Source organism: Mustela nivalis, assembly GCF_964662115.1.
Source record: "Mustela nivalis genome assembly, chromosome: 5".
NCBI classification, from domain to species: Eukaryota; Metazoa; Chordata; class Mammalia; order Carnivora; family Mustelidae; genus Mustela; species Mustela nivalis.
Window position 1 is genome coordinate 86,393,849 of NC_139024.1, and position 21,412 is coordinate 86,415,260.

Sequence of the window (21,412 nt, forward strand, 5' to 3'; positions counted from 1 at the left end):
AGCACACACTCGATTTCCAAAACTTAAGGAGGCAATAAAACTCCCCCTCCCTACCTCAAACTTAAAGTTCTTATTAACAATTTTATAGTAATCACACATTAAAATAATACTCTTTTGTATATATTGGATTAGATAAAATATATTATTAAAATTAATTCCACCCGTTTCTTCATACTTGATTTAATGCAGCCACTGGAAAATTTAAAATGACCATGTGGGTCACACTTTATTCCAGTTGGACAGTGCTAATCTAGCCACTAGATGTAGCTAGGGTTGGGAATCTGTTTCTATAGAAATTTATTCGTTTCTATACCTTGGGTTTATGCTTTGGTTTGCTGTCCCAAGTATCCCCATGAAATAATCTTTTTGAAAAACTGTCATCCAAGGCTCAACCAAGATGGGAGGGAGGTGTCCGTGCGCCCCTAGTGGTTAAGTGTGGTGGTGGCCACAATACAGGAAAAAGGAAGCAGGGCAGGTCTGAGATACCAGGTGGGACAGGCAGGGCTGAGGACGGACGATTCCTTCTTCGCCTGGAGCTTCCTCCAGATCCCTCTACTGTTCTTTATTTCAGAAGGACGACCCCATTCTCTCTTATTTCAGACGATTCCCATCTTATATATGAACTTGGCAGGAAGCAGGCTCCCACTGGGCAGTAACAAACACAGGTGCAAGAGAAAATGCCACTTCAAAGCCACCTTCAGAAAACCGCAGTTTCCAGAGAAATGAACAGCAGACATTCACAGATAGGAGAATGTTCTTTTTTTCTCTCTCCCAAGGAGTGTGGTTGGTTTTGTTTTTTTAAACTGTACATTTTACTGTACATTTCTTTTTTAGCAAAGAAAGTTGGCATTTATATTCTGACCACATGGATGCTGCTTTCCAAAACTCCGAGTCAGAAACATGACAAACACAAGTGCAAGTACATATCATGTCATGACAGAGCTCGGGGCCACTGACTGAAATATATGGTCGGTTCTTCCCCTTCCGGTGTCCACCATTACCTTCTGGGTGTCCAAACCCAAAAGCAAAAAGAAAGGTGGTATTCCGGGTCACTTCTTAAATGGCTACATTTAGAAATACTGAACAAGAGAAGTTCAGGGAGGAAAAGGAGAGAAGAGAAACTTGGGCAGGGAAAGAGGGAGGGAGAGAGAGATCTCTGTTCAAGTCACCTAATTCCGTAGTTGCCACCGTGACTGGGGAAGGCCTATGCTCTGGCCCCAGGACTGGCCTAGAAAATTAATGTGTCTCAGGAAGAGACTGTCCTGGGCTACTAATGACCATCAGGACCAGAAAGGGACTGGGGAAGGCAGAGGGTCAACAGAAAGAACAAGAATGAAGAGAGGAGAGTGGAGGGAAGGTGAGAGAAGGCAGGAGGGTTAGAAGGGAGGAGGACAAAGATAAGGGATTTGGAGGCTCCTGGCCTGAAGCCAGAAGGCAATCTGCATAGACAGTTCCCCACCAGCTTCTTGTGTGTTCCAAGTGGGACTGGAGGCTGCCAGCTCAGCTCCAGGTCTGAGCCTATCAGAACCCTTCAGCAGAAGTAGACTCACCTAGACATTGTATGCAGTGTGGTTGGCAAGTGGAAGGAGGGAGAAGAACAGGAGAGAAGCTGGATCAAGCAGAGACTCAGAAGAGCAGGGAATGGTTTGGGGAGACGGAGGGAGAGGTAGTATGTTGGCAGTGAGGAGAGATCTGGAAGAGACGGAGACCAGGAGAGACAGAGATGTAGGAGAAAGTCCTCCAGATGCTTCTAGAATAGTTTCTCCCTGGCTACATGTCCTCTGCCCCCTCTTGACATGGTCTGGGGTGTGGGGGTTCATCCCATGGTAGAAAGAAACCTGGGTGCACCTGCCCATCACCCTCTGTCATTTCCATAGATGGATGGATCTTCCGAAAGCTGGCATCCAGGAAAGTTGTCCCCTATGTCCCACCGTGGGCCACCTTCCTCAGGAACAAACAAGGGATGGACTTTAGACACAGAAATGCCTGAGCCAGGGTGAAGACAGCATAATGGATTCCAAACAGCATCCTAGGAGGTGGCCTTGGTACCTGCACTGACTTAGTCACTAACTCACTGTGTGACCTTGGGCAAGTCCTGTATACTCTGAGGTGGGTGGGGGAGGGAGAGAGGGTTAAGGATGAGATGATTACAAACACCTCTTCAAACTTCAAAACTCTACCACAGATTCCGATTTCGCCCTCCCAAACCTCTAGAATTCTCCCTCTGTGTCAAGTAGGAAAAATAGGGATGCTCTACCAGCTTGTGCTGCTCGTGCTGCTGATCTGAGTCACGGAAGATTTCATTAGTCCTTAGAACTTGAGGGGCATCAAAGACTGGGTACAATCCAGTAGTTTGGGAGTTAAGAGACTGAGGTCCAAAAAGAAAAGGGTCTTGCCCAAGGTGTTCAGCTGGTTACTCAGTGGTGGCTCTGGAACCCAAACTGAGAGCTTTGGACTCCAAGTCCAGTGCTCCTTTTGCCACTCCACTTTGCTTTCCTCAAGAGAAGCCTTCTTGGCACGCCATAAGCTCATGAGGAGTTTTGGTCCCAGCTTCCCCCCAAAAGAGGTAAAAATCTTACAGCAACTCCAGAAGTTTATGTCCTTTATACCCTTATGGCTCATAAAACCCTTCTCTCTTTCCTACACATAAGAAGTTCTGGAAGTTACCCTTCTGGCTTAGCCTGCTGTCATGGGTGTGGGTCATGATAACTGAGCAGAGGGAGCTGGATCAAATATGGGGGTGGTTGTCCATCTCCCCCAAGCATGTGGACAGTTGGGAAGCAGGAGTCTGGGCAGAAGATGCCACAGTCTTCCCTCCAAACAAGTGTGGAGTCAGACTTTTTCCCTTCTCTTGTCAAAAGACAAAAATCTCCCACTACCAGGTCTGCTGGAAATGCACCCTCACATGAAGAGTAAATTCTCCATGATCTGTGTGAATGAAGAGGAGGAGTCTGAGAAGTGGGAAAAATAAATTAAGAAATAAAAACCATAAGCAATCCAAAGCCGCTTGCTTACACACTACATTCGTGATCAGAAAGGAGGGAGTCTGCCTTTCCAAACACTCAGGGCTCAGTCCGACATTTTAGCGATCGAATCCGCTTTTCCTGAGCACACCCCAGCTGGGTGGTGGGGGACAGGCTTAGAAGGTGGTGTGGGTTGGTGGGGGGGGGCGTTGACAGGGAGACGAAACTGTCCCTAGATGTAAACATCACCATGGAAACTCCACAAAGACTTGCCAGTACAGATTCTTTCCCCTTCATCCACTCTGCAAGGGTGAGCGGGAGAAGGCCCCCCCAGGCCTACACCGTGCTCTCCATCACCCACTCGGAGCTGCCAAAAGTCCCCCGGGCCCCCACCAGGTCACTCTCCTCAAAGGGCAAGAGCATGCCATTGACAGAGAGGCTGCGCTTTGTCCAGATGTTCGAGACCCTCCGAGGTGGGCTGTAGCCACCGGGGGCGACCCCTCCAGCTGCCGCAGCTGCAGCAGCAAAGTCCCCCATGTCGAAGGAATGGCTGCGCTTGGTCTTGCCCTCCAGGGGCAAGGGGAGCAGGCTCCTGGCCCGGGCTGCAGGCGGCCCCAGCAGTGGCTCTCGGTCCGAGTGGTGGCCTCTGGTCGATGTCCCAGACCCTCTCCCGCCTGGAGTCCTGGAGTCCAGCAGCTCCTCCTTTCTCTGACTCTTGAGGTCCAGGGAGGCAAAGGCCCCCATCAGGCGGTCAAGGTTAGGCTTGGGGCGGGGGGCAGGGGGTGGGAGCCTCCAGGGGCCCCGTCCCAGCCCTGCGGCTTCCCCGCTGCCCAGGGAGCTGGAGGAAGAGGAGTCGCTGCCCCGGGCCAGGCTGGCACTGAACTGCACAAGTTCATTGCGTACCACCACCTTGGGCGGACCCTGGGTGGGGGCCCCGCCGGGCACACCCGCCAGAGCAGGTGGCGGGGCTCCGTTGGTTTGTGAGTGCACATTGCTGACAGCAGCGGCTACCAGCTTGCCCGGGGCCTCCTGGTTGCAGACCTTGTACCGCACCATGAGGATAACGATGAAGACCAGTAGTGTAGCCACGATGATGCCACCGATGACCAGGATCATTGTGCCACCCAGGATTTGGCTGTGCACCGACTGGCACTGTGGGTAGTCAGCCTTGGTGAAGAACTGGGCGCAGCCCACGATGTTGGTGGCTGTGAGGGTCGTGGCTGTGTCGTCCCACATGGCCAGCACACAGAGGTCGTAGCCGGTTCCTGACACCAGGTTGTTGACCACGAAGGCCTTGTTGGAGGCTGGGATCATCCTGGAGTGGGTGGACACAGAGGGGAAAGACAGGGAGGATCGGCAGAGACAGAAAGAAAGAGAGTGACAGAGACAGGAGGGGTTGGCGGTAGGGAGACAGACACAGGGACACAGAGGGAATGAGGTGGAGCAGGAGAGAGAGAGATGAGCCAAGAGATAGGAAAAGGAGCCAAGGAGATGGGGGGAGGAGATAGGAGGAGGAAGCAAAGGCACAAAGGGAAGGCAGGGGACAGGAACAGGGCATGGGAAGTGGTGAAGTTGTCCCAGAGGGAGGAGGAGAGGGACCCAGGTAAGAAGTCAGAGAAGGACAGGTGGGGGTAAAAAGGCAGCAAGAGAGAGATTCGGGGATGGAAGCGTCAGTGAGAGTTGCACACGCAGACCAGGTGCCCAAGGGCCCAGAAGAGGCAGAAACACAGACGCCAGGAGTGTGAAGATGAAGGGAACGAGGAGGCGGGAGTGGAGAGCAGGTCAGAAGAAGGAGGTACAGAGAAGAAGGGAGGGCCTCAGGCAGAGACAGAGGAGGGACCACAGGAGGAGCAGAGGGAGAGACACGGAGAGGCAGAGAGGTTAAAGCCTGCAGAAGCCCAGTCTGAACAAAGGGACCCCAGCGTGAGTCCCAAACTCTCTCCCTCAGACTCTGGGAGGTGGTGGGAGCCGGGCCTGCCAGGGACCCCACTCCAGATACCCCAGATCCCATCCACCCCTGTTGTGTCCTGGAGATTTGTGGATATCGCTTGAGCCCTTCCCTGGGCCTGTGCCCTGGGGAGTCACAGTCAAGGCCTTGCTCTCGGAGCCCACGCCATCCTCCTCTGCAAATGGCTTTCTCAGGCCTGGCAGGAGAACGTTTGTTGCTGCAAACCGGGTTGGCGGGGTCTAAGAAGAAGACAGCTGGAGGCAAGGAAGGGAAGCGGACAGGCAATTTGAAGACAGGAAGGCGGTTCTGCTTCCTAGAGGGAAGTGATGATTCTTCCCTCTCGGGCATAGCAGGCCAACCTCATCCAGAGAGGCCTGGGGAAAGAGAGTCTCTGCTTGGGGCGGCATCAACTGGTCCCTACCTACACCTTAGGGAAAGGTATGGTGGGGCCTCAGTCTCCCAAACTGGAGACTGTCTACTGTCTACTGTCCTGGGCCTCTCTTGCTGGGACCCTCAGGAAGCCTGGGCACAATCCTTGATCTCTAAGGCCCTATCCACGTATCCTGCCTGTGATATCTCCAGAGACAATGCCCATGTCACCCCATAAACACTCCTGCAGAGATAGTCACCATGTCCTAAAGGGACCACGGCCCTCTGCGCCCTTCCCACTGCCCCTCCATTCTCCAATCCCCGACTACTCAAGGGCTCTATCGCCACCCATCAGCCCCGAAAACCGAGAGCCATGCAGCTTAATTGAGATCTCAAATATGAAATACCGGAGCCTGGAAACTTCCACCCAGGAACTCCTCGCTCAGGATCGAGCTGACAGGCATCTATTGACATCCCGTCAGTGCACAGCACGAGAGGCTGCTGCCTCCCTCCTCACGTTCCCAGCCTGCTCTGCAGATGGGGAAGCCACAGTGGAGGAAACTTTGTCGCCAACCCCACCCCCAGCCTATAGCTATAAGAGGTGGGGAGGTGGGGTGGTGAGGCTGGGGCTGGTACAGTGTGGGGAGGGGTCCACAAGGGCCTGTGGGCCAGCCCCTTAGGTCTATCTCTTTCACCCGGGCATCGTGGCAATCCTGAGAAGATAGGGATTAGTCCTCTCATGGCACAAAAGAGGAATGGCCAAGATTCAGAGAGGTTAAGTGATTTGCCTAAAATCACACAGCTGGGACTGCTAAGAGGGGCCACTGGCCTTTAACACTGGTTTCCAGGCCCATAGTCTGGGTTTGCTCCTTACATGTGACAAACACAGGGCATGTTTCCTCATCTCACTGAAAAGCTTGCCCCAGCCTGTAGCCTGTCACCTGCCCCTTCCCTGGAGCAGGGCTCAGAGCCCACTGCAGCTCACATGTCTCCACCAGCAGGCTCTCTGGCCTGCAGGGCCATCCACTGGGCAGAGCCTACTTCATTCCCCCTTGGAGCTGATGACAGAAGTCGGAGTGGCAGGAGCTATCTGCACCCAGAACAGTGACGACAGGAGGAGCAAACCCTGAGGGTCACTTGTGTGCCAGGCGCCCTTTTCAGGGCCCTGTGGCTGTCAGCTCATTTGGTCCTACAGCGACTCTCTGAGGCAGCCCCTACCATGATCCTTACTCTGCAGGCGGGGAGGCAGAGGGAGGAAACAAACCTACACAGCTGGGATTTGAGCCCAAACCTCTGCCTCCCAGCACCTCGCTGGGGCATGTGCAATGTCAGAGCACACCCATCTGAGGAGGGGATGGGCCAGCTTGCTTATGGAACACCTGTGATGTGATGGGGTTTTCACATCTCGTGTTGCACTTAACCTTTGCACCAATCCTAGGGAATGGATCATGAGCCCGGAACTCCTATCTGTGTTTAGCTGTCTTCTCCTGGAAAGCACATACCACCACTACCACTAATTAAAAATATAGAAGAGGGGTGAAGGTCAAATGAGGGCTTCCTGTGGGCCAGGCACCCTTCCGAGGTCTTTAAGGGGATTAATACTCCCAATAGCAACGGTCATCTTCATTTTACAGACAAGAACCAGAGGCACAGAAAGGTGAAGCTGGCTGCCCAGGAGCACCCAGATAGTACTCGGCAGAGCTGGGATCTGAACTAGGCAGTCGGGGCCTCAGGGGACCACAGTGCTATCCTGCCTCTCAGACACTGTCCTGTTTTCTTGAGGCCTTAGGATGACTCTGTGTGGGACCCTGCCTGGCCTCTCTCCCCCCTTGCTTCCCAAGTAAGGGCAGCTCAGAATAGGATCAAGCCAAAGTGGGTGCGCTGCCGACAGGGTGCAATAGGGCAGGCTGATCCTTAGCGCCAGGATGAGAGGAGCAGGCTGGGAAAAGCTTCCCACTGTAACCGGTGCGTCAGAAACATGGCTAGAGGAAAGGGCCCGCTTCCCAGGATTAAGAGCAGGGAAGCAGCTCCGGGATCCTGGGTGTGTATGTGTGTGTATGTGTGTACTTACGTGAGCCAGAGCCAGCTGGCTCCAGACAGCCTTGGCAGTCAAGTCCACCTTTGGCAAGAACAGTAACAACCAGCGTTCACCGAGCCCTCATCTTGTGCCTGGAAGTTTGTGTACATTATCTCACTTAACCCCCCTGGCTCCCCCTGAAGGAAGTCATTACCATCATTCCTATTTAGGGAAGGAGGAAGCTAAGCAGTTTCACTTTCCCTCGGGAGGGGGGAGCCGAGACCAGATCTGGATCCTGGGAGATTCAGAGCCCACACTTCCAGCCGTAAGCAAGGCTGCCTCCTGCCCCAGGCAACCAAAACCACAAACTGCATGAGAAAGTAGTGTGAAATGGACTCGATCTAAAGTCAACTCGGCCCGTGTGGGCCTGTCTACCCATTCATGGTCCCCAGAACAACCGCTGACCCTCCAGGCTAGATCTGGAGAGCGCAGGTCCCCTCTTCACTCCTACCCACGTCCCACGTTCGACCTTCTGCACTTCTGGCTGCCTTCCATCTCCATACTCACAGTTTTGCTTAGGCCTGGCCGTTTTTGGTGTTGGTGAGGACAGCGGCCTCCAAGCAGGCCTCCCTGTCTCTTCCTGTGCTCCCTTCATGTCCATGTTCAGCACAACCAACCCCAGAGCGCACCATCTGAAACAACTCTGGCCGCGCCCCTTGCCACACGGAAACGCTCAGGGGCTGACTGTGACCTACAGGAGACAGTCCAAGCTCCCAAACCAGGTCGCCCATTGCATTCTTGTCCCTGCACCCATGCACCCTCTGACTTTGCCCATAGTCTTTAGGAAAACACTTCGGAAACAGCTGGGCCCATTCATGGTGGAAGGTGTACTGACAGAGGGGTATTTAAAGCCTTCACTTACAAAGGACCTTGTTACAGAAGGGTAGATTCAGGGATGGGGGACCATGAGGGAACACGCCATCACCCAGGGTTGTAGTAGCCAAGCTGTTCCCCAGTTTAGCCCTGAGTACACCAGGGGAGGTCACCAGACCCTGACTTCACTCTCTTCCGAATCTTCCCAATCTTCTGCTGTTGCTCCCCATGGCTGAACCCCACTGAAAGCCGGGATTCCTGGGGGCACACTGGTCAGCCTTCCAGGGTACACAGCAGCACAGAGGAGTGGATCTGGAGAGGCAACGGGCCATATCTAGCACAAGCATTGGTCACAGCCCTCCTCGGGAAAGACATCCTGAAATCCTGATAGGTTTCTTCCTATCACATACAACGGCGACATCTCCGCTAGCAGAAAACACGAGTTGCTATTTTAAGTTCAGTTGCTCCAACATGTTAAATTTAATTAAGCTCACGTGCTCTAAAGCACAATTTAAAGCTGCAACCCCAAGCACTTACCCAGGAAAAACAAAACAAACGTAAGTGGCTGCTTCTGAGTTGTTTTTCTTTTTCCCCTATTAATATTCATCGGGCATTCGTTCATTCAGCGTAATCCTATCAGACAAATCTACAGCTGATGTCTACAGCTGATGCTGGAGGTTTGGGAAGGAATCGGGAGCGTACTGTTACCCGACTATTTCCTCACTTGTCTGCCTTCCCTTTCACCTGTCCCCTCTCCGTGTGCCAAGGAACTACATTTCCCAGTCTCCCTTGCCTGTTCCCAGGCTCCTTAGCCTCTGGCTTCCAGGAAGAGTTGGCCAATGGGGGCCCGGAAGAAGGCTGGAGGGCCAGAGGTGGGGCAGAAGCCAGATAATTCTTCCTCTTTTTCTGCTTCTTGTGGTGGTTTTCTATCAGCTCCCGGGGCCCCTCTGTAATCTCAGCTCCTGGGATTCTGGTTCCTGCCAGATAGATTTGGATCTTTGGCTCTGGTCCTGTCATCTCCTGTGCTCCCCACCCCTGGGTGGGGTGGGGTGGGGGGCTATGGCTTCCCGCTGTTGCTCATCTCTGCGATGCCTCCCTACCCCTGGCTGAAGCCCCAGCGATTCCATCCCCTGTGTAGCCCAACCCCTGCACTGAATTCCCTCTTAGATCTAGAGCGGATTTTTATGTTTCCTGACTGAGTCCTGAGTGGCGTGGGAGGTAGTCTTCCCAGGACGAGAATGTTCTACCTGTTTTCATTTCCCCCCTGGAATTTCAGGAAAAGACTCTCCTGGCTTCACATCAGTAGCAGCACATCTTGGCCCTTCCTCATGAAACTCCAGCCTCAGGAAGCACTTGGTCACCTTCTCTGAGTCTCTCCCCACTTCTACATAAGCCACCCGAACCCTTTGCCTCCAGCAGCCCCTGTTCCTGGAAGCCTCCTGTCTCTTTCTCCACCGGGTGACTGTGTCCTTTGGGGCCTAACCCCAAGGTCATGTCTGACTCCACTGACCCCACAGGGAGCTGCCCCCACCCTCGTGCCTGCCTGCCTTAGAGCCCTTCTTGGTTCATGAGCTGCCACCGACTCCCTTGAGGACAGTGGCCTTGTCTTATTCATTCCATATCTCCACTGCCAATCATGGTATCTGGCCCAGAGTTACCACTGAGTAAATATTTACTTTACGGTTGAGTGAATGAAAGAGTGCTTTGTTAAATGTTAAAGCCTATACAAATGGGAGAGAATCTTCTTTAAATATGATGACTGGCTAATGGTGACTCCCAGACACTGGCTGGTCCCCAGGAGATCTTTCCAGAGAGGCATTTTTCTATATGCCTGAGGCTCACCACTTGGCCTCCTGACCACCTTTATGGGTGTACATGTAGATACGTATCTGGGGCATGTGAGCCTGGGCGTGAAGGTGTGTGTGGGGGGCGGGGGGAGGTGGCAGTGCTTCACACAGATCGTGTTCAGAGGGGCCGGTTCCCCCCAGTGTTAGTCACTGCTCTGTTCCACTTCTGCTGAGCCTCAACCCTCCCAGACCCTCTTATGTGTCCCCTGCTTCTTCTGAGGAGAATCCCATGTGCCCTGTCCCAGAGACACTTGCAGTCCAGGCCCAATCCTTCCTAATAGCTACCACTAAAGGTATCGGGGCATCAGAGAATGGGAACAGGAGAGACCCTGAGTCTCTGCTCGGGGCCTCAGGGCAAAGCCTGGGAACTGACTACCAGAGTCCACGTCCCCCTCCCTGGGCTCACTCCCGACTACATTCCCCCACCTCCCTTGTAGATAGGTGATACGTTCTGGCAAATGGAATGTGGGCCATACCTGGGCCAGGCCTTAAAAGAGAGGCACTGCCAGCCCCACGTTCTCCCTCCCTCCTGCAGCCAGACACGGGGTATGGCGACCTGTTTGGACCACACAGTTGATAGAGAGACCTGAGGAGGTGGCAAAAGCCAGAGGTGCCTGCGTATCTAGTAAAGAAGACATCCTGACTAACCCCACCTCTGCTGCCTCCCGTCATGGTGCACCATGGCTGCCGGCCGGGCCCCTGCACTCGCCTGGAGAAGCCAGGTCAAGCTGCCCCACTTCACTTCCCTGGCTCTGCATCCTCATTACTAGCTCTTCTCAGAACCACTAGCCTGCCAACCTCTCTGGATGGCTGTGGGATCTCAGGGCACAGGAAAGAGCCTCCTTAAACCATATGAGTGGCCCTGGATCCTCAGCCTCTCTCTCCTGCCACAAGCCCCCAGAGGGGCCTGTTTGCTTCCCTGCACAAGCTGCTTCTCTCTGGCACACAACGTATTGAGTCCTTCCCGTGTGCTGGGCACTGGACCAGAATGCTCTCTTTGATTCTGTGCACTGCCTGTGTAAGTGGGAATAATTATCCCCGCACCATAGATGAAGAGACTGAGGCTCAGGCAGATGGGTCACCTGCTCAAGGGCAGGGGACTGGATGGTGGCTGAGCTGGTGTTGCAACCCAGGCCTGCCAGGCCCCTGAGCATGATCCGGCCTCTACTGAATCACCTGGAATGAAACTGAGCAGAGTCAGATTTTAACAGCAAGCAGGTCTTGTCAGGCTGATAACAATCCAAATAAATAAATAAATAAATAAATGAAATCATGTATTACTATAATGACAGCTGATATTTCCTGAACACTTACCATATGTCGAGCAATCTTCTGAGTATGCTACACGTATTAAACTAATGTAATCCTAATGGCAACCCTGTGAGGGAGATATACTATGATGATCCTCATTTTACGGATAAATAAATTGAAGCTCGGAGAAGTGTTTTGCCCAATATCTACTAGAACATTTGTGCCTAGACAAGATTTGAATCCAGCACTCTCACAACATCTCCATCAATGCTCGCCGTAACCCTCAAAAGTACTTTTCATAATTAGGCTCCCATTTTAGAGGGAGTAACTGAAGTGCCCCGAGGTTGCATAGCTATTTAGAGTTAGAGACAGGATTTCAGTGAGCCATCAGTGTTGTCTGGCTGCTTCCTGAAGCTCAAGCGAGGTCTGAAGATGATGAGGGAGCCACGTGGATATTTGCAGGCAGTTTCCTCACAGACAGAACTGCCAGTACAAAGGCCCTGAGGCAGGAAGAGTGAGGAAGCTGGTATGATCAAATAGAGTGACGAGAAGGAAGAATGGTAGAAGATGAGGTCACCAAAGCAGTTGCCATGAGCCAGGTTCTGGAAGGTTTGTAAATATGTTGAGTTGGGTTACGACTCAGAGTATTTGCTGGGCACCAGGGTTGAGGAGGGTTCTGAGGCTGTGTTCAAATTCAGTAGGAAAGAGTGTTATGGGTCTGGAAGAACCTGTGTCCTGTATTTGTTGTTTCTGGTCTAGGGATCAGAGAATAGTTAGAAATACTGGAATTACTAGTACAAGCTGTGAGACTCCCTCTTCTGATGTCTCGTGCCAGATGCTGGCCTTCCCTAAACACATGGCCCTGAGTGATAATAGGGAAAGACACACGGCTGTTCTTTTGAATGGAATTAGCATGGAGCTGGCATGACTGAGTGAGGGCTTGAAGGATCAGAAACCTCTTATCAACTTCTGACCAGGGCCAGGGGCCAGGGACCAGGCTCTGTCTCTGCCTTTCTGCCTTTGCCTCTCCTGAGAACATAGGTTCCCCTGGGTGTCCAGAGGTCCTCTGTCTTCTTGACAGTTACTTCACCCCATCAGCAAGTAAAGAAGCCATATTCAAGATTATTGAAGCAAAGCCCCTCATTCTCCATTTCACAGCCTCAGGAGAGCAGGCCAGTGGGAATCAGAGACCTTGTTGAACTGGCCTCTGGGTAAACCCTCTTGCTCTCCTTCCCTCTGCCTCTCCTGCCCCAGTAGCCAGAGGAACTTGTTAAAAGCCAGTCAGATAAGGTCCTTCCTTTGCTCTACGACCCCAGTGAGGCCTGTCTCACTTGCCAAAGTCCTCGCATGGCCCACAGGCCCCATGTGATCTGTACCTCACCTCTCTTATTTCCTCTCTTCCTCCTTACCCAGATTACTCTGAACCAGCATCTGTCTTCCCTGCCAGTTCTCAACCTGCCAAGGGTGCTCCTGCCTCAGGACCTTTGCACTGGTGGTTGCCCTAACCTCAGTGTTCTTCATCCAGATGTCCCTACGCTCACTACTTTGCCTCCTTCAATTCTGCTCCAATGTTACCTCCTCTGACCTACTATTTAACATGGTGGGCTTCCTCTCATCTCTCATCTCTCTCTTGGCTCCTTACTTCTTACTCTCCCATGTCCCTTACTCTGCTCTACTTTCCCCCCATTCCATGGTTATTGCCTGAAAGATGCTATCATTTGCTTATTTACTTTGCTTACTTTAATGATCTTTCTCTCCTTGCAGTAGAGTCAATCTCAGCTCTCCGTCTGGGGATCAGGGTTTTTTGCCTGTTTTGTTCGCTGATATTTCCCCAGCCTTGAGAACAACACTTGGTGTAAAGGAGGCCCTTAAAAACATTTGTTGGGCAGGTGAAGGAAATGCATGTTCTATATTTGCACCACCGAACACAGTAGCTACATGTGGCTATTTAAATTTAACTTCAAATTAATTAAAATGGAATCAAATTAAACATTCAGCTCCCCAGTCACGCTAGTCACATGTGGCTGGAGGCTACCACACGGGATAGGGTGGCCGCCGAGTATCCTCCAACCCATCCCAGAGCTCCATCAGACGGTGCTCTCCTAGGTCATCCTGAGCACTCCAGAAGGAGGTAGGCCCTTTCCTGTGTGAGCCCCAGCACCCCAAACGGATGGGGCCAGGCCAGGGAACACCAACCAACTCGACCACTCCTAGAGGTTTCCATAAGGCCTCTGAGTTCTCTTTATCCCACAAGTTCTCTCAGTGACTTTAGGCAGCTTCATCCCTTCCTTTCGGTCCTTCCAGCTTCTTCTGGCTCCTCAAATCTCAGATTCAGTGGGGTCTTTTTGGGGTTCCCCTGGGCCTGGCTCAAGCTCACATGCCCCCGGAGTGCTCTGTCTGCCTTGGCAATTGGAGGCTCTGGGCAGCCCTCTGGTTTTCTGTTTCTAAATCCTCCTTCCTGCCTTTCCACTGCCCGTCTATTAGTTACACTTCCATTGCATAAGTCTCTATTAAGAAAAATCCCTGATAAATCCAATCCCAGAGATAAACGTCACGCCTCCCAGGAATACCTTCCGCTAGAAAGAAAGAGAAGGTGCAGAGGCAACAGAGTGCCAGGGTGGTGAGCAGACCCCAGTGCCAGTCTGGGGGTTCAAATGCTGGCCCCACCGCTTCCCAGCTGTAAGAGTATACCACAGGCAATCTCTTAATCTGTCTGTGCCTCAGTGGCCTAAAAGTACCCGATTGCTGTAGAATGGGGGCTTATAGGGTTATTACAAGGTTTACATGAGTCATGATTCACAAAGAACCTAGGTCAGTATCTGGCACAGAATAAGCTCCTCCTGAGTAGCTATTATGTAAGGGAGCTGGCAATGCCGAACCAAAAGAAACAGATCTCTTAGGGTGGAAATGCAGGCCTCAGGATTTGTGGCTGGCAAACCTCACACCAGCTGGAGAGTGGGAGACCTGGCTGTGCCTGGGTCCTGGCTGGGCCAGCCTGGTGCCTGGGACACTCACTGCAGTGACATGTGTCTGCCAGCTTCCACGGGACTCTAAGAGTCTTTTTCAGAAGACACGTGGTGACTGCATTAGTTAAACCCTGGATGAGTGATTGCAGAGATGTCTGGAAATCAGGCCAAAGTGAGGCAAGCCCCTGCAGGCTACCTCAGCATTCACCTCCCCAGAGTGAGGGCTTACCCAGGAATAGGTGAGGGTCCGACCCGGGGAGACCGTTCCTTTGCTCCCTGACTCAGGAAGCATGGCACATCCAGCTGCCCAGCGAGGGGGCAGGAAATCTCCAGGCCCCGTGTTTGGCTAGTACTGCTGTGCCAGTGTGGGAGTTTTGCTCTGCTCCATGGTGCTCCCTCATGGAGAGGATCGAGCCAGGAGGACAGGGTGAGAGTGCTGGTCCTGGGTCATCAGGGTTCAAAACCGGCACCATCACTTACTGGCTGTGTGACCTTGGGTAAGCCACTCAACCTCCCTGGAAAGGGGGACAGAAGACAGGGCCTCCCTCACAGGATCATGAGGAGGACTAAATGAGTCAGCACCTGCTTTGTGAACAGTGCTGGGTCCCTGGTGAACACTCAACATATGCTAGCTGGTGATCAAGGATGTCATCTGGTCCCAAGGCAGGCAGAGCGATGAACCCAGTAGGCGTGAGGTTAGACTCAGTTCCGACTGGGGGGCAGGCACTTAGCCCCACCCAGGGGCAGCCATCTGAGACCTGGTGGTCTGTCGTGGTGCCCTCACTGGCCCAGCCTACCCTCTGGTCCAAGTGCTTGTCTGGCGACTCCCAGATGTCTGCTGGTCTGTCCCCCCTCCCCTGCCATCTCCAAACACAGACCTCAGGAAGGCCACCTGAGATGGGTGTGAGTCCCTCTGAAACAGGCTCTTCTGGCTTCAGCACTGCACTCCCACGGGTCAGGGACAGGTCAGGAAGTCCATCCAGCTCTGCACAACCTCAAGCAGAGGGAATCGCAGCTCATGTCTCTGTCCTGATAGCTGCTGCTTCTCCCACGGACCCCAAGGAAACCCCATGGGGACATGCAGAGCAAGGTGGTGTTTGTTTATTTGCTTGTTTTTGGACACATGGGAGCTTCTTTCACATCGTGCAGGGAATCCCATCCCACCTGGAGTTTCCGCTTTTCCAGAATTAACACCCCCATTCCTTCCGACATCTTCTCGGGCCCCAGCGTCCTCTTGCCTCTTGGCGGCTCACCTCTGGTCACATGGTAGTCTGAGGTCAGCCCTCCTCTCTGGGGCATTCTGAGCACAGACCCCACCATCTGTCCCCCTCTCCCCTCCCACGTCAGACTTCAGACTTCTACTGAGCCTTCCCTACTCCCCCCCAACACTGCACTGGACTTTCTGGAAGCAGCAGCCTTCCAGGTGTCTCCCCTTGAGCACACGGTCAGTGGGAACACTCTGTGATTAGCCCGGGGTGGCCTTGAAGCCCCATTGTACCCATTCTGTTCCCCTAAAGCAGCATTTCTACCATTGCTGGCGCTTTTTTTTTTTTTTTTTTTTTTTTTTTGCCACTGCAGCCGACCCAGGCAAGCTCCCCAGCCCAGAGCAGGCCTCTCTCTCTCTCTCTCTCTCTGTGTGTGTCTTTAACTTTCTTCCTGCCTCCCTTCATCCAAATCTGGACAGATGTGAACCTTCTCTCTGTATTTACTTGTCCTTAGCTCCCAGCCCCCAAGGACTAGGTTGACATGTTTCAGAGAAAAAAGTGTGGGTTTTGGAATCAGACAGAAATCTCTCTTTGAAGGCCGGTTCCGCCCCCAACCGTGTGACTCTGGATCATTTTCTGTCTCTGAACCTCTTTGCTCCCGTGTGAGATGGGGACAGCAGTGCCAGCCTTCTCTGTGAGTGTAAAAAATTAAAGGCAGCGGGGATAAGCACCACTGCCCCTTCCACTCCTTGCCCAGGGCCACTCGGTACCCCCCAGCGAAGAAGAGGACCATGAGGATGATAGTTGTCTTTTATCTCCTTGAGGAGCTGAGAAACGCTTCCTCACTAACAATTCATTACTTACTGAAAAAAAAAAAAAACACACACACACACAGAAGGTGTCAGACCAATTATACCTCATTGTAAACACAGGAGTGTTTGAAATCAAGATTCCCTACCAGCCACATTCAAAATGCACCCAGACAACTGCCAGACCTCAGCTCAGTGCCGCCCAATGAAGTACCTGATCCAACAAGTCCCCCAGTTGGCAGATCCATCATTTCATGGGGGGAGCCGCCCAGGGGCAAAGTCACCTGTGGCACCAACCTCCTTAAAAACGTTATCACAGCACTTGCTTTCAGCGGCCCACGTACGAAAACTGGGATGATAGAGAGATGAGTATGGCCCTTGCACACAGATGACATGAAAATTCATGGAGCATTGCATACTTTTATGAAATTCTGACACAGGCTACAACACGGGTGAACCTCGAGGACATTCCGCTAAGTGCAAAAGCCAGATGTTAAACGACAACGACGGCACAATTCCACTTACACAAGTACTGAGAGTGGTTAGGTAGGTAGAAAGGAGGGTGGCTGCCAGGGGCTGGGGGGCGGGGAAAGGGGAGTTGGTGTGTGACGGAGGCGGGGTCTGAGTGTGGGACAATGGAAAGTTGGTGGGGGCGCAACCATGTGAAAGTACTTTGTGACCCTGAACTGCACACTCAGAAATGCCTAAAATGGTCAACTTCATGTTCCGTATATTTTCTCCCCCCTCCCCCTCTCTTACACACACGCACACACACACAATACCCCCCCCTGCAAAATGCCATCACTAAGCAAATTCTTCCAAGAGGGTGGGGCAAAAAGAGGTTGTTAGAAACAGATTTGCCATGTTCGTGTGGCTGATGCACACTCGGGGGGCAGATCCCACCAGCAGGGCCTTCCTGGCTCTGTTGTCCACGAGCTCAGTGGGCCCTGTCAGATCAGGGATGGGCAGCATGTGGGGAGGGGCCTGGGTGAAACAGGATGACCCCTGGCCTTGTCTCTGCGCTTCTCCATCTGTCCTGAAGGCTGAAGAACTGGGCAGCTCCATCTGTATCTTTGTGGTAAATACCCAGTAGTGCAATTGCAGGATCATAGGGAAGCTCTATTTTTAATTTCTTGAGGAATCTCCACACTGTTTTCCAAAGTGGCTGCACCAACTTGCATTCCCACCAACAGTGGAAGAGGGTTCCCCTTTCTCCACATCCTCTCCAACACTTGTTTCCTATCCATCTGTATCCCAGTGTTTATAGAAGCAATGGCCACGGTTGCCAAACTATGGAAAGAACCAAGATGCCCTTCAACAGACGAATGATGTGGTCCATATACATGAGGGAGTATTATGCCTCCATCAGAAAGACGAATACCCAACTTTTGTAGCAACATGGACAGGACTGGAAGAGATTATGCTGAGTGAAATAAGTCAAGCAGAGAGAGTCAATTATCATATGGTTTCATTTATTTGTGGAGCATAACAAATAGCATGGAGGACAAGGGGAGATGGAGAGGAGAAGGGAGTTGAGGGAAATTGGAAGGGGAGGTGAACCATGAGAGACTATGGACTCTGAAAAACAACCTGAGTGTTTTGAAGGGGCGGGGGGGTGGGAGGTTGGGGGAACCAGGTGGTGGGTATTAGAGAGGGCACGGATTGCATGGAGCACTGGGTGTGGTGCAAAAACAATGAATACTGTTATGCTGAAAAGAAATTTAAAAAAAAAAAAAAAAAAAAAAAAAGAACTGGGCAGCTCCAGAACAGAACATGGCATAAATCGAATGGTGCAAAGAGGTTGGGGAAGAAAACCACATGGTGATTCATGGTGTCTGCTGTGGTGTCCGCAGGGCCTGGATTAAATTCCCCGCCCTGCCACGGGTTCACTGAGACTCCAGGCGGATTACATCACCCTCTCGGCCTGAATTGAATAGCGATGCTAGTACCTGCTTTGTAGGAACACCATCAGGAGGAAATGAGGTAAAGTATGTGAAACCCTTGGCAGGAGGCCTGAACAGGAAACACGAGGTTGTGTTTTGACGATGTTGGGGACGTCAGCGCTGACTCTTGATGGAAGAAATCAAGGTGAAATGAAGTGTTCAGTCATTTCATGGCTGAGTTTGGGGATCCTGCCTTTCCCTCCCTTGTTACAATCCCCTTTCTCCGTCAGATGAGAAAGGGAATTGGCTCAATCCCGAGGTGGAATTTGTGCTGCGAGAAAAAAATTCATTGACCGTAATGCAGGTAGGTCACTTCACATCACAGCTCTGAGCCTTACTCAGTGTTCTTGCCTGCAAAATGGGTTCCTAATATTGATCATCTGGTATCACCGTGAACATTAAATATGGTATTTGCTGAGTACTGGATTCCGTGCTTAGAACGCGTAGGTGCAGTCTGAAGCAGCCGTGATGATACCAGGGTTCGGTGTCTGAAGATCAGGGTCCATTCCTGCCCACCGCCCTCGGCTAGCCGAGCAATCCCCAACAAGGAGCTCTCACTCTTCTAAATCTCAGCTTTGTTGTTTGTCCCACAGAGTGCTGATCCTGCTACCTGCCCCACAGGACTCTTGGGCAAACCTAGGAAGATGGGAGTCTCCTGGGATGCAGCACGTAAGTATCACAAATGTGAGGGACTGTTCAGCACCCGTGCATGAACCAGAGATGGAGAAACTGCCCAGGGTGAACTTGAGGGTTTCTCCAAGCTGCATGGCTGGAGGCAGGCCCCCATGTCTGAGTAGCCTGCTGGACATCCGGCTGGCCAGGTGGCAGCATCACTCTGCTGCTTCTCCCCTAGCAGAGAGACCCCCTTTCCACGCGATGGGCTGGAGGAGCCTGCTGAGCCCTTCTCTGGGCTGCGTTCCTGCTGATCCTTCCCAGAACATCTCTACCTCTCACAAGCAGGCTGGCTGGGAAGGAATCAGTCAGGGGTAGGAGAGAACGACCTCTAGAGGGAGACCTCCCCACAGTGGGGAGGCTGCTGTGCTCAGCCATGTGGGAGGGTGGATGGAGGAACAGAGCTGTCCCCACCCATTAATTACCCTCAGGTTCAGGCTGGATGGACTAGGGTCTAACTCTGGCTTTGTCAGAGTTATCTGTGTGGACTTGGGCAGGTTACTTCTCTTCTATGTGCTTCAACATCCGATTCTGACATTCTAGAATTCTATAAGAACATCACCAGAAGAGGGGTGACAGGAGCCAGGGGGAGGCAGAAGGAGAGCAGGTGGGAACAGCCAGCAAAGGGCCAGATTCCCAGTCCTGACAGTGGATAGGATCTGGCACCCGAGTGACCCGAGCTGTGAGCTCAAATCTTGACTCACAACTTACTGGCTGCCTCATCTTTACCCTTTGCTTAACTTCCCACAACTTCATTCTTCTTGTTTGTAAAAGCTGTTTGCAAATCTAAATTACAAGGTCATAGGAGGATTAGAAATAATGTATGCAAAAATACTGGCATACAGTATATACTCAATAGGTCATGAATGAATGTGCTGAATGCTTACCTGCTTTATAAAGTCTGTCATCTCTATCTCTCCGTCTATCTCTGTGTGTCTGTCTGGCTACTGATCTTCATCAGCACTATTCTCTCTCTCTCTCTCTTTTTTTTTTTAAGATTTTTTCTTTATTTATCTGACAGAGATCACAAGTAGGCAGAGAGAGGAGGAGGAAGCAGGCTCCCTGCAGCGCAGAGAGCCCGATGTGGGGCTCGATCCCAGGACCCTGGGATCATGACCTGAGCCGAAGGCAGAGGCTTAACCAACTGAGCCACCCAGGTGCCCCAGCACTATTCTCTTTTTCAGACAGAACACTAACACCATCCCACCTGTCCATCCCCCGGGAGGATGTCTTGCAGAACAGAAGGTGAGCTGTCTGGGGGCACTGGTAGGTCGTCTGGGGGGTCAGGGACTCAGTGTTGAGAAGATGAACCTTCCTATGGGACTTATTCATTGTCTGGGAGCTCTCAGGTGAGGCTGGCCTGGTCTGGAGGTGCCCCATCCTGCTTCTACTTGAGAATAGCTTAAAGCAGCAGGATTACCATCCTCTCCCTCCCGAGCCCTCCCCAGGCCTGGGCAGCAGAGCCTATGGGGACAATGAGCACCGAAGAGAGCCACTAAATGCACTTTGGTGTCCCTGGAGGATGGCCATGTGGGTCTGTGATCTTCTTACATGAGAGTAATCATGTGAGTGAATCCTATGTGAGTACATCACAGACTTGGGTCTATAATTTTCTGGGCGTCTCTCCAGCACTGCAATTGGGGTATATGGGTCTGAAGCCCCTGGAATTGGCCTGCTTTCCTCCACAGTGTGTACGTTCATTGGCCAGTGTGAGCATATTGAGTGTGTGTCCACTGGCTGGTGTGTGTGTGTGTGTGTCCCTGGCCAGTATGTGCATGAGAGTGGGTCTATCGGGTGATAGAGACGCATCCTGGGAGTGTGAGCAGAGAGGAGGTTGTGGGTTTGAGGCTGTGAGCTCATGTGAGCATTTGAACGAGTCAGAGCATTTAAGATGTCCCTGAGTGGGCGCTACAAGGTTCCCAGGATCTGGCCCCTCTCCCCCCTTCCCCATCTCCTAGACTCTGCCTCTCGCTCTTCCACTATAGTCATCCAGGCCCCTCACTGTTCCTCAGACCTGCTCAGGTCCTAGGGCCTGGCCCTGGCTGTTCCCTCTGCCAGGAATGTCCTTCCTGCAGACCTCAGCTTGGCTCGCCTCCTTCAAGACTCAACCAGGCTTCACCTTCTCTGGGAGGTCCATGTTGGCCGCCCTGTGTAAGCCTGCACCTCCTCACCGCCCTAACCTCTTACCCTGCTCCGCTCTCCCCTGCATTGCACTCACTGCCTCCCCACACCCAGATAATTTACCCATTTATTGTGCTTGTTGCCTGCTTCCCCCATGAGGATGAGGATCCTTCGTTGTTTTATTCACCGATGCATCCCAAGCACCCAGAATGGAAGCATTTATATGCTGGCATATTTGCCTCCGGTTTCTCATTTGTAACATGGGGACGATAATAGAAGCTCTCCACTTCATAGAGTTGTCGGGAAGATTAAATGAATGAATACCTAAAAGCACTGAGAACAGGGCTTGGCACATAGTTCAATAAATGTTGGCTATTATTATTATGCTCCATCACAGCCAGGAGTCGGAAGGAGATGAGTGATCCCTG

The 21,412-nt window shown here is 52.2% G+C and overlaps 1 protein-coding gene across 1 annotated transcript in view; it reads right to left on the reverse strand.

Moving 5' to 3' along the window:
• Positions 1 to 200: 200 nt before the first annotated feature.
• The window catches only part of LRFN2 (leucine rich repeat and fibronectin type III domain containing 2), a 173,837-nt gene continuing 152,625 nt past the window's right edge, over positions 201 to 21,412 (reverse strand). The window contains exon 3 of the mRNA XM_082731128.1: positions 201 to 4,278. Within this exon, the coding sequence (XP_082587254.1) occupies positions 3,300 to 4,278 (979 nt within the window). The 3' untranslated portion in view covers positions 201 to 3,299. The remainder of the gene's footprint in view (positions 4,279 to 21,412) is intronic.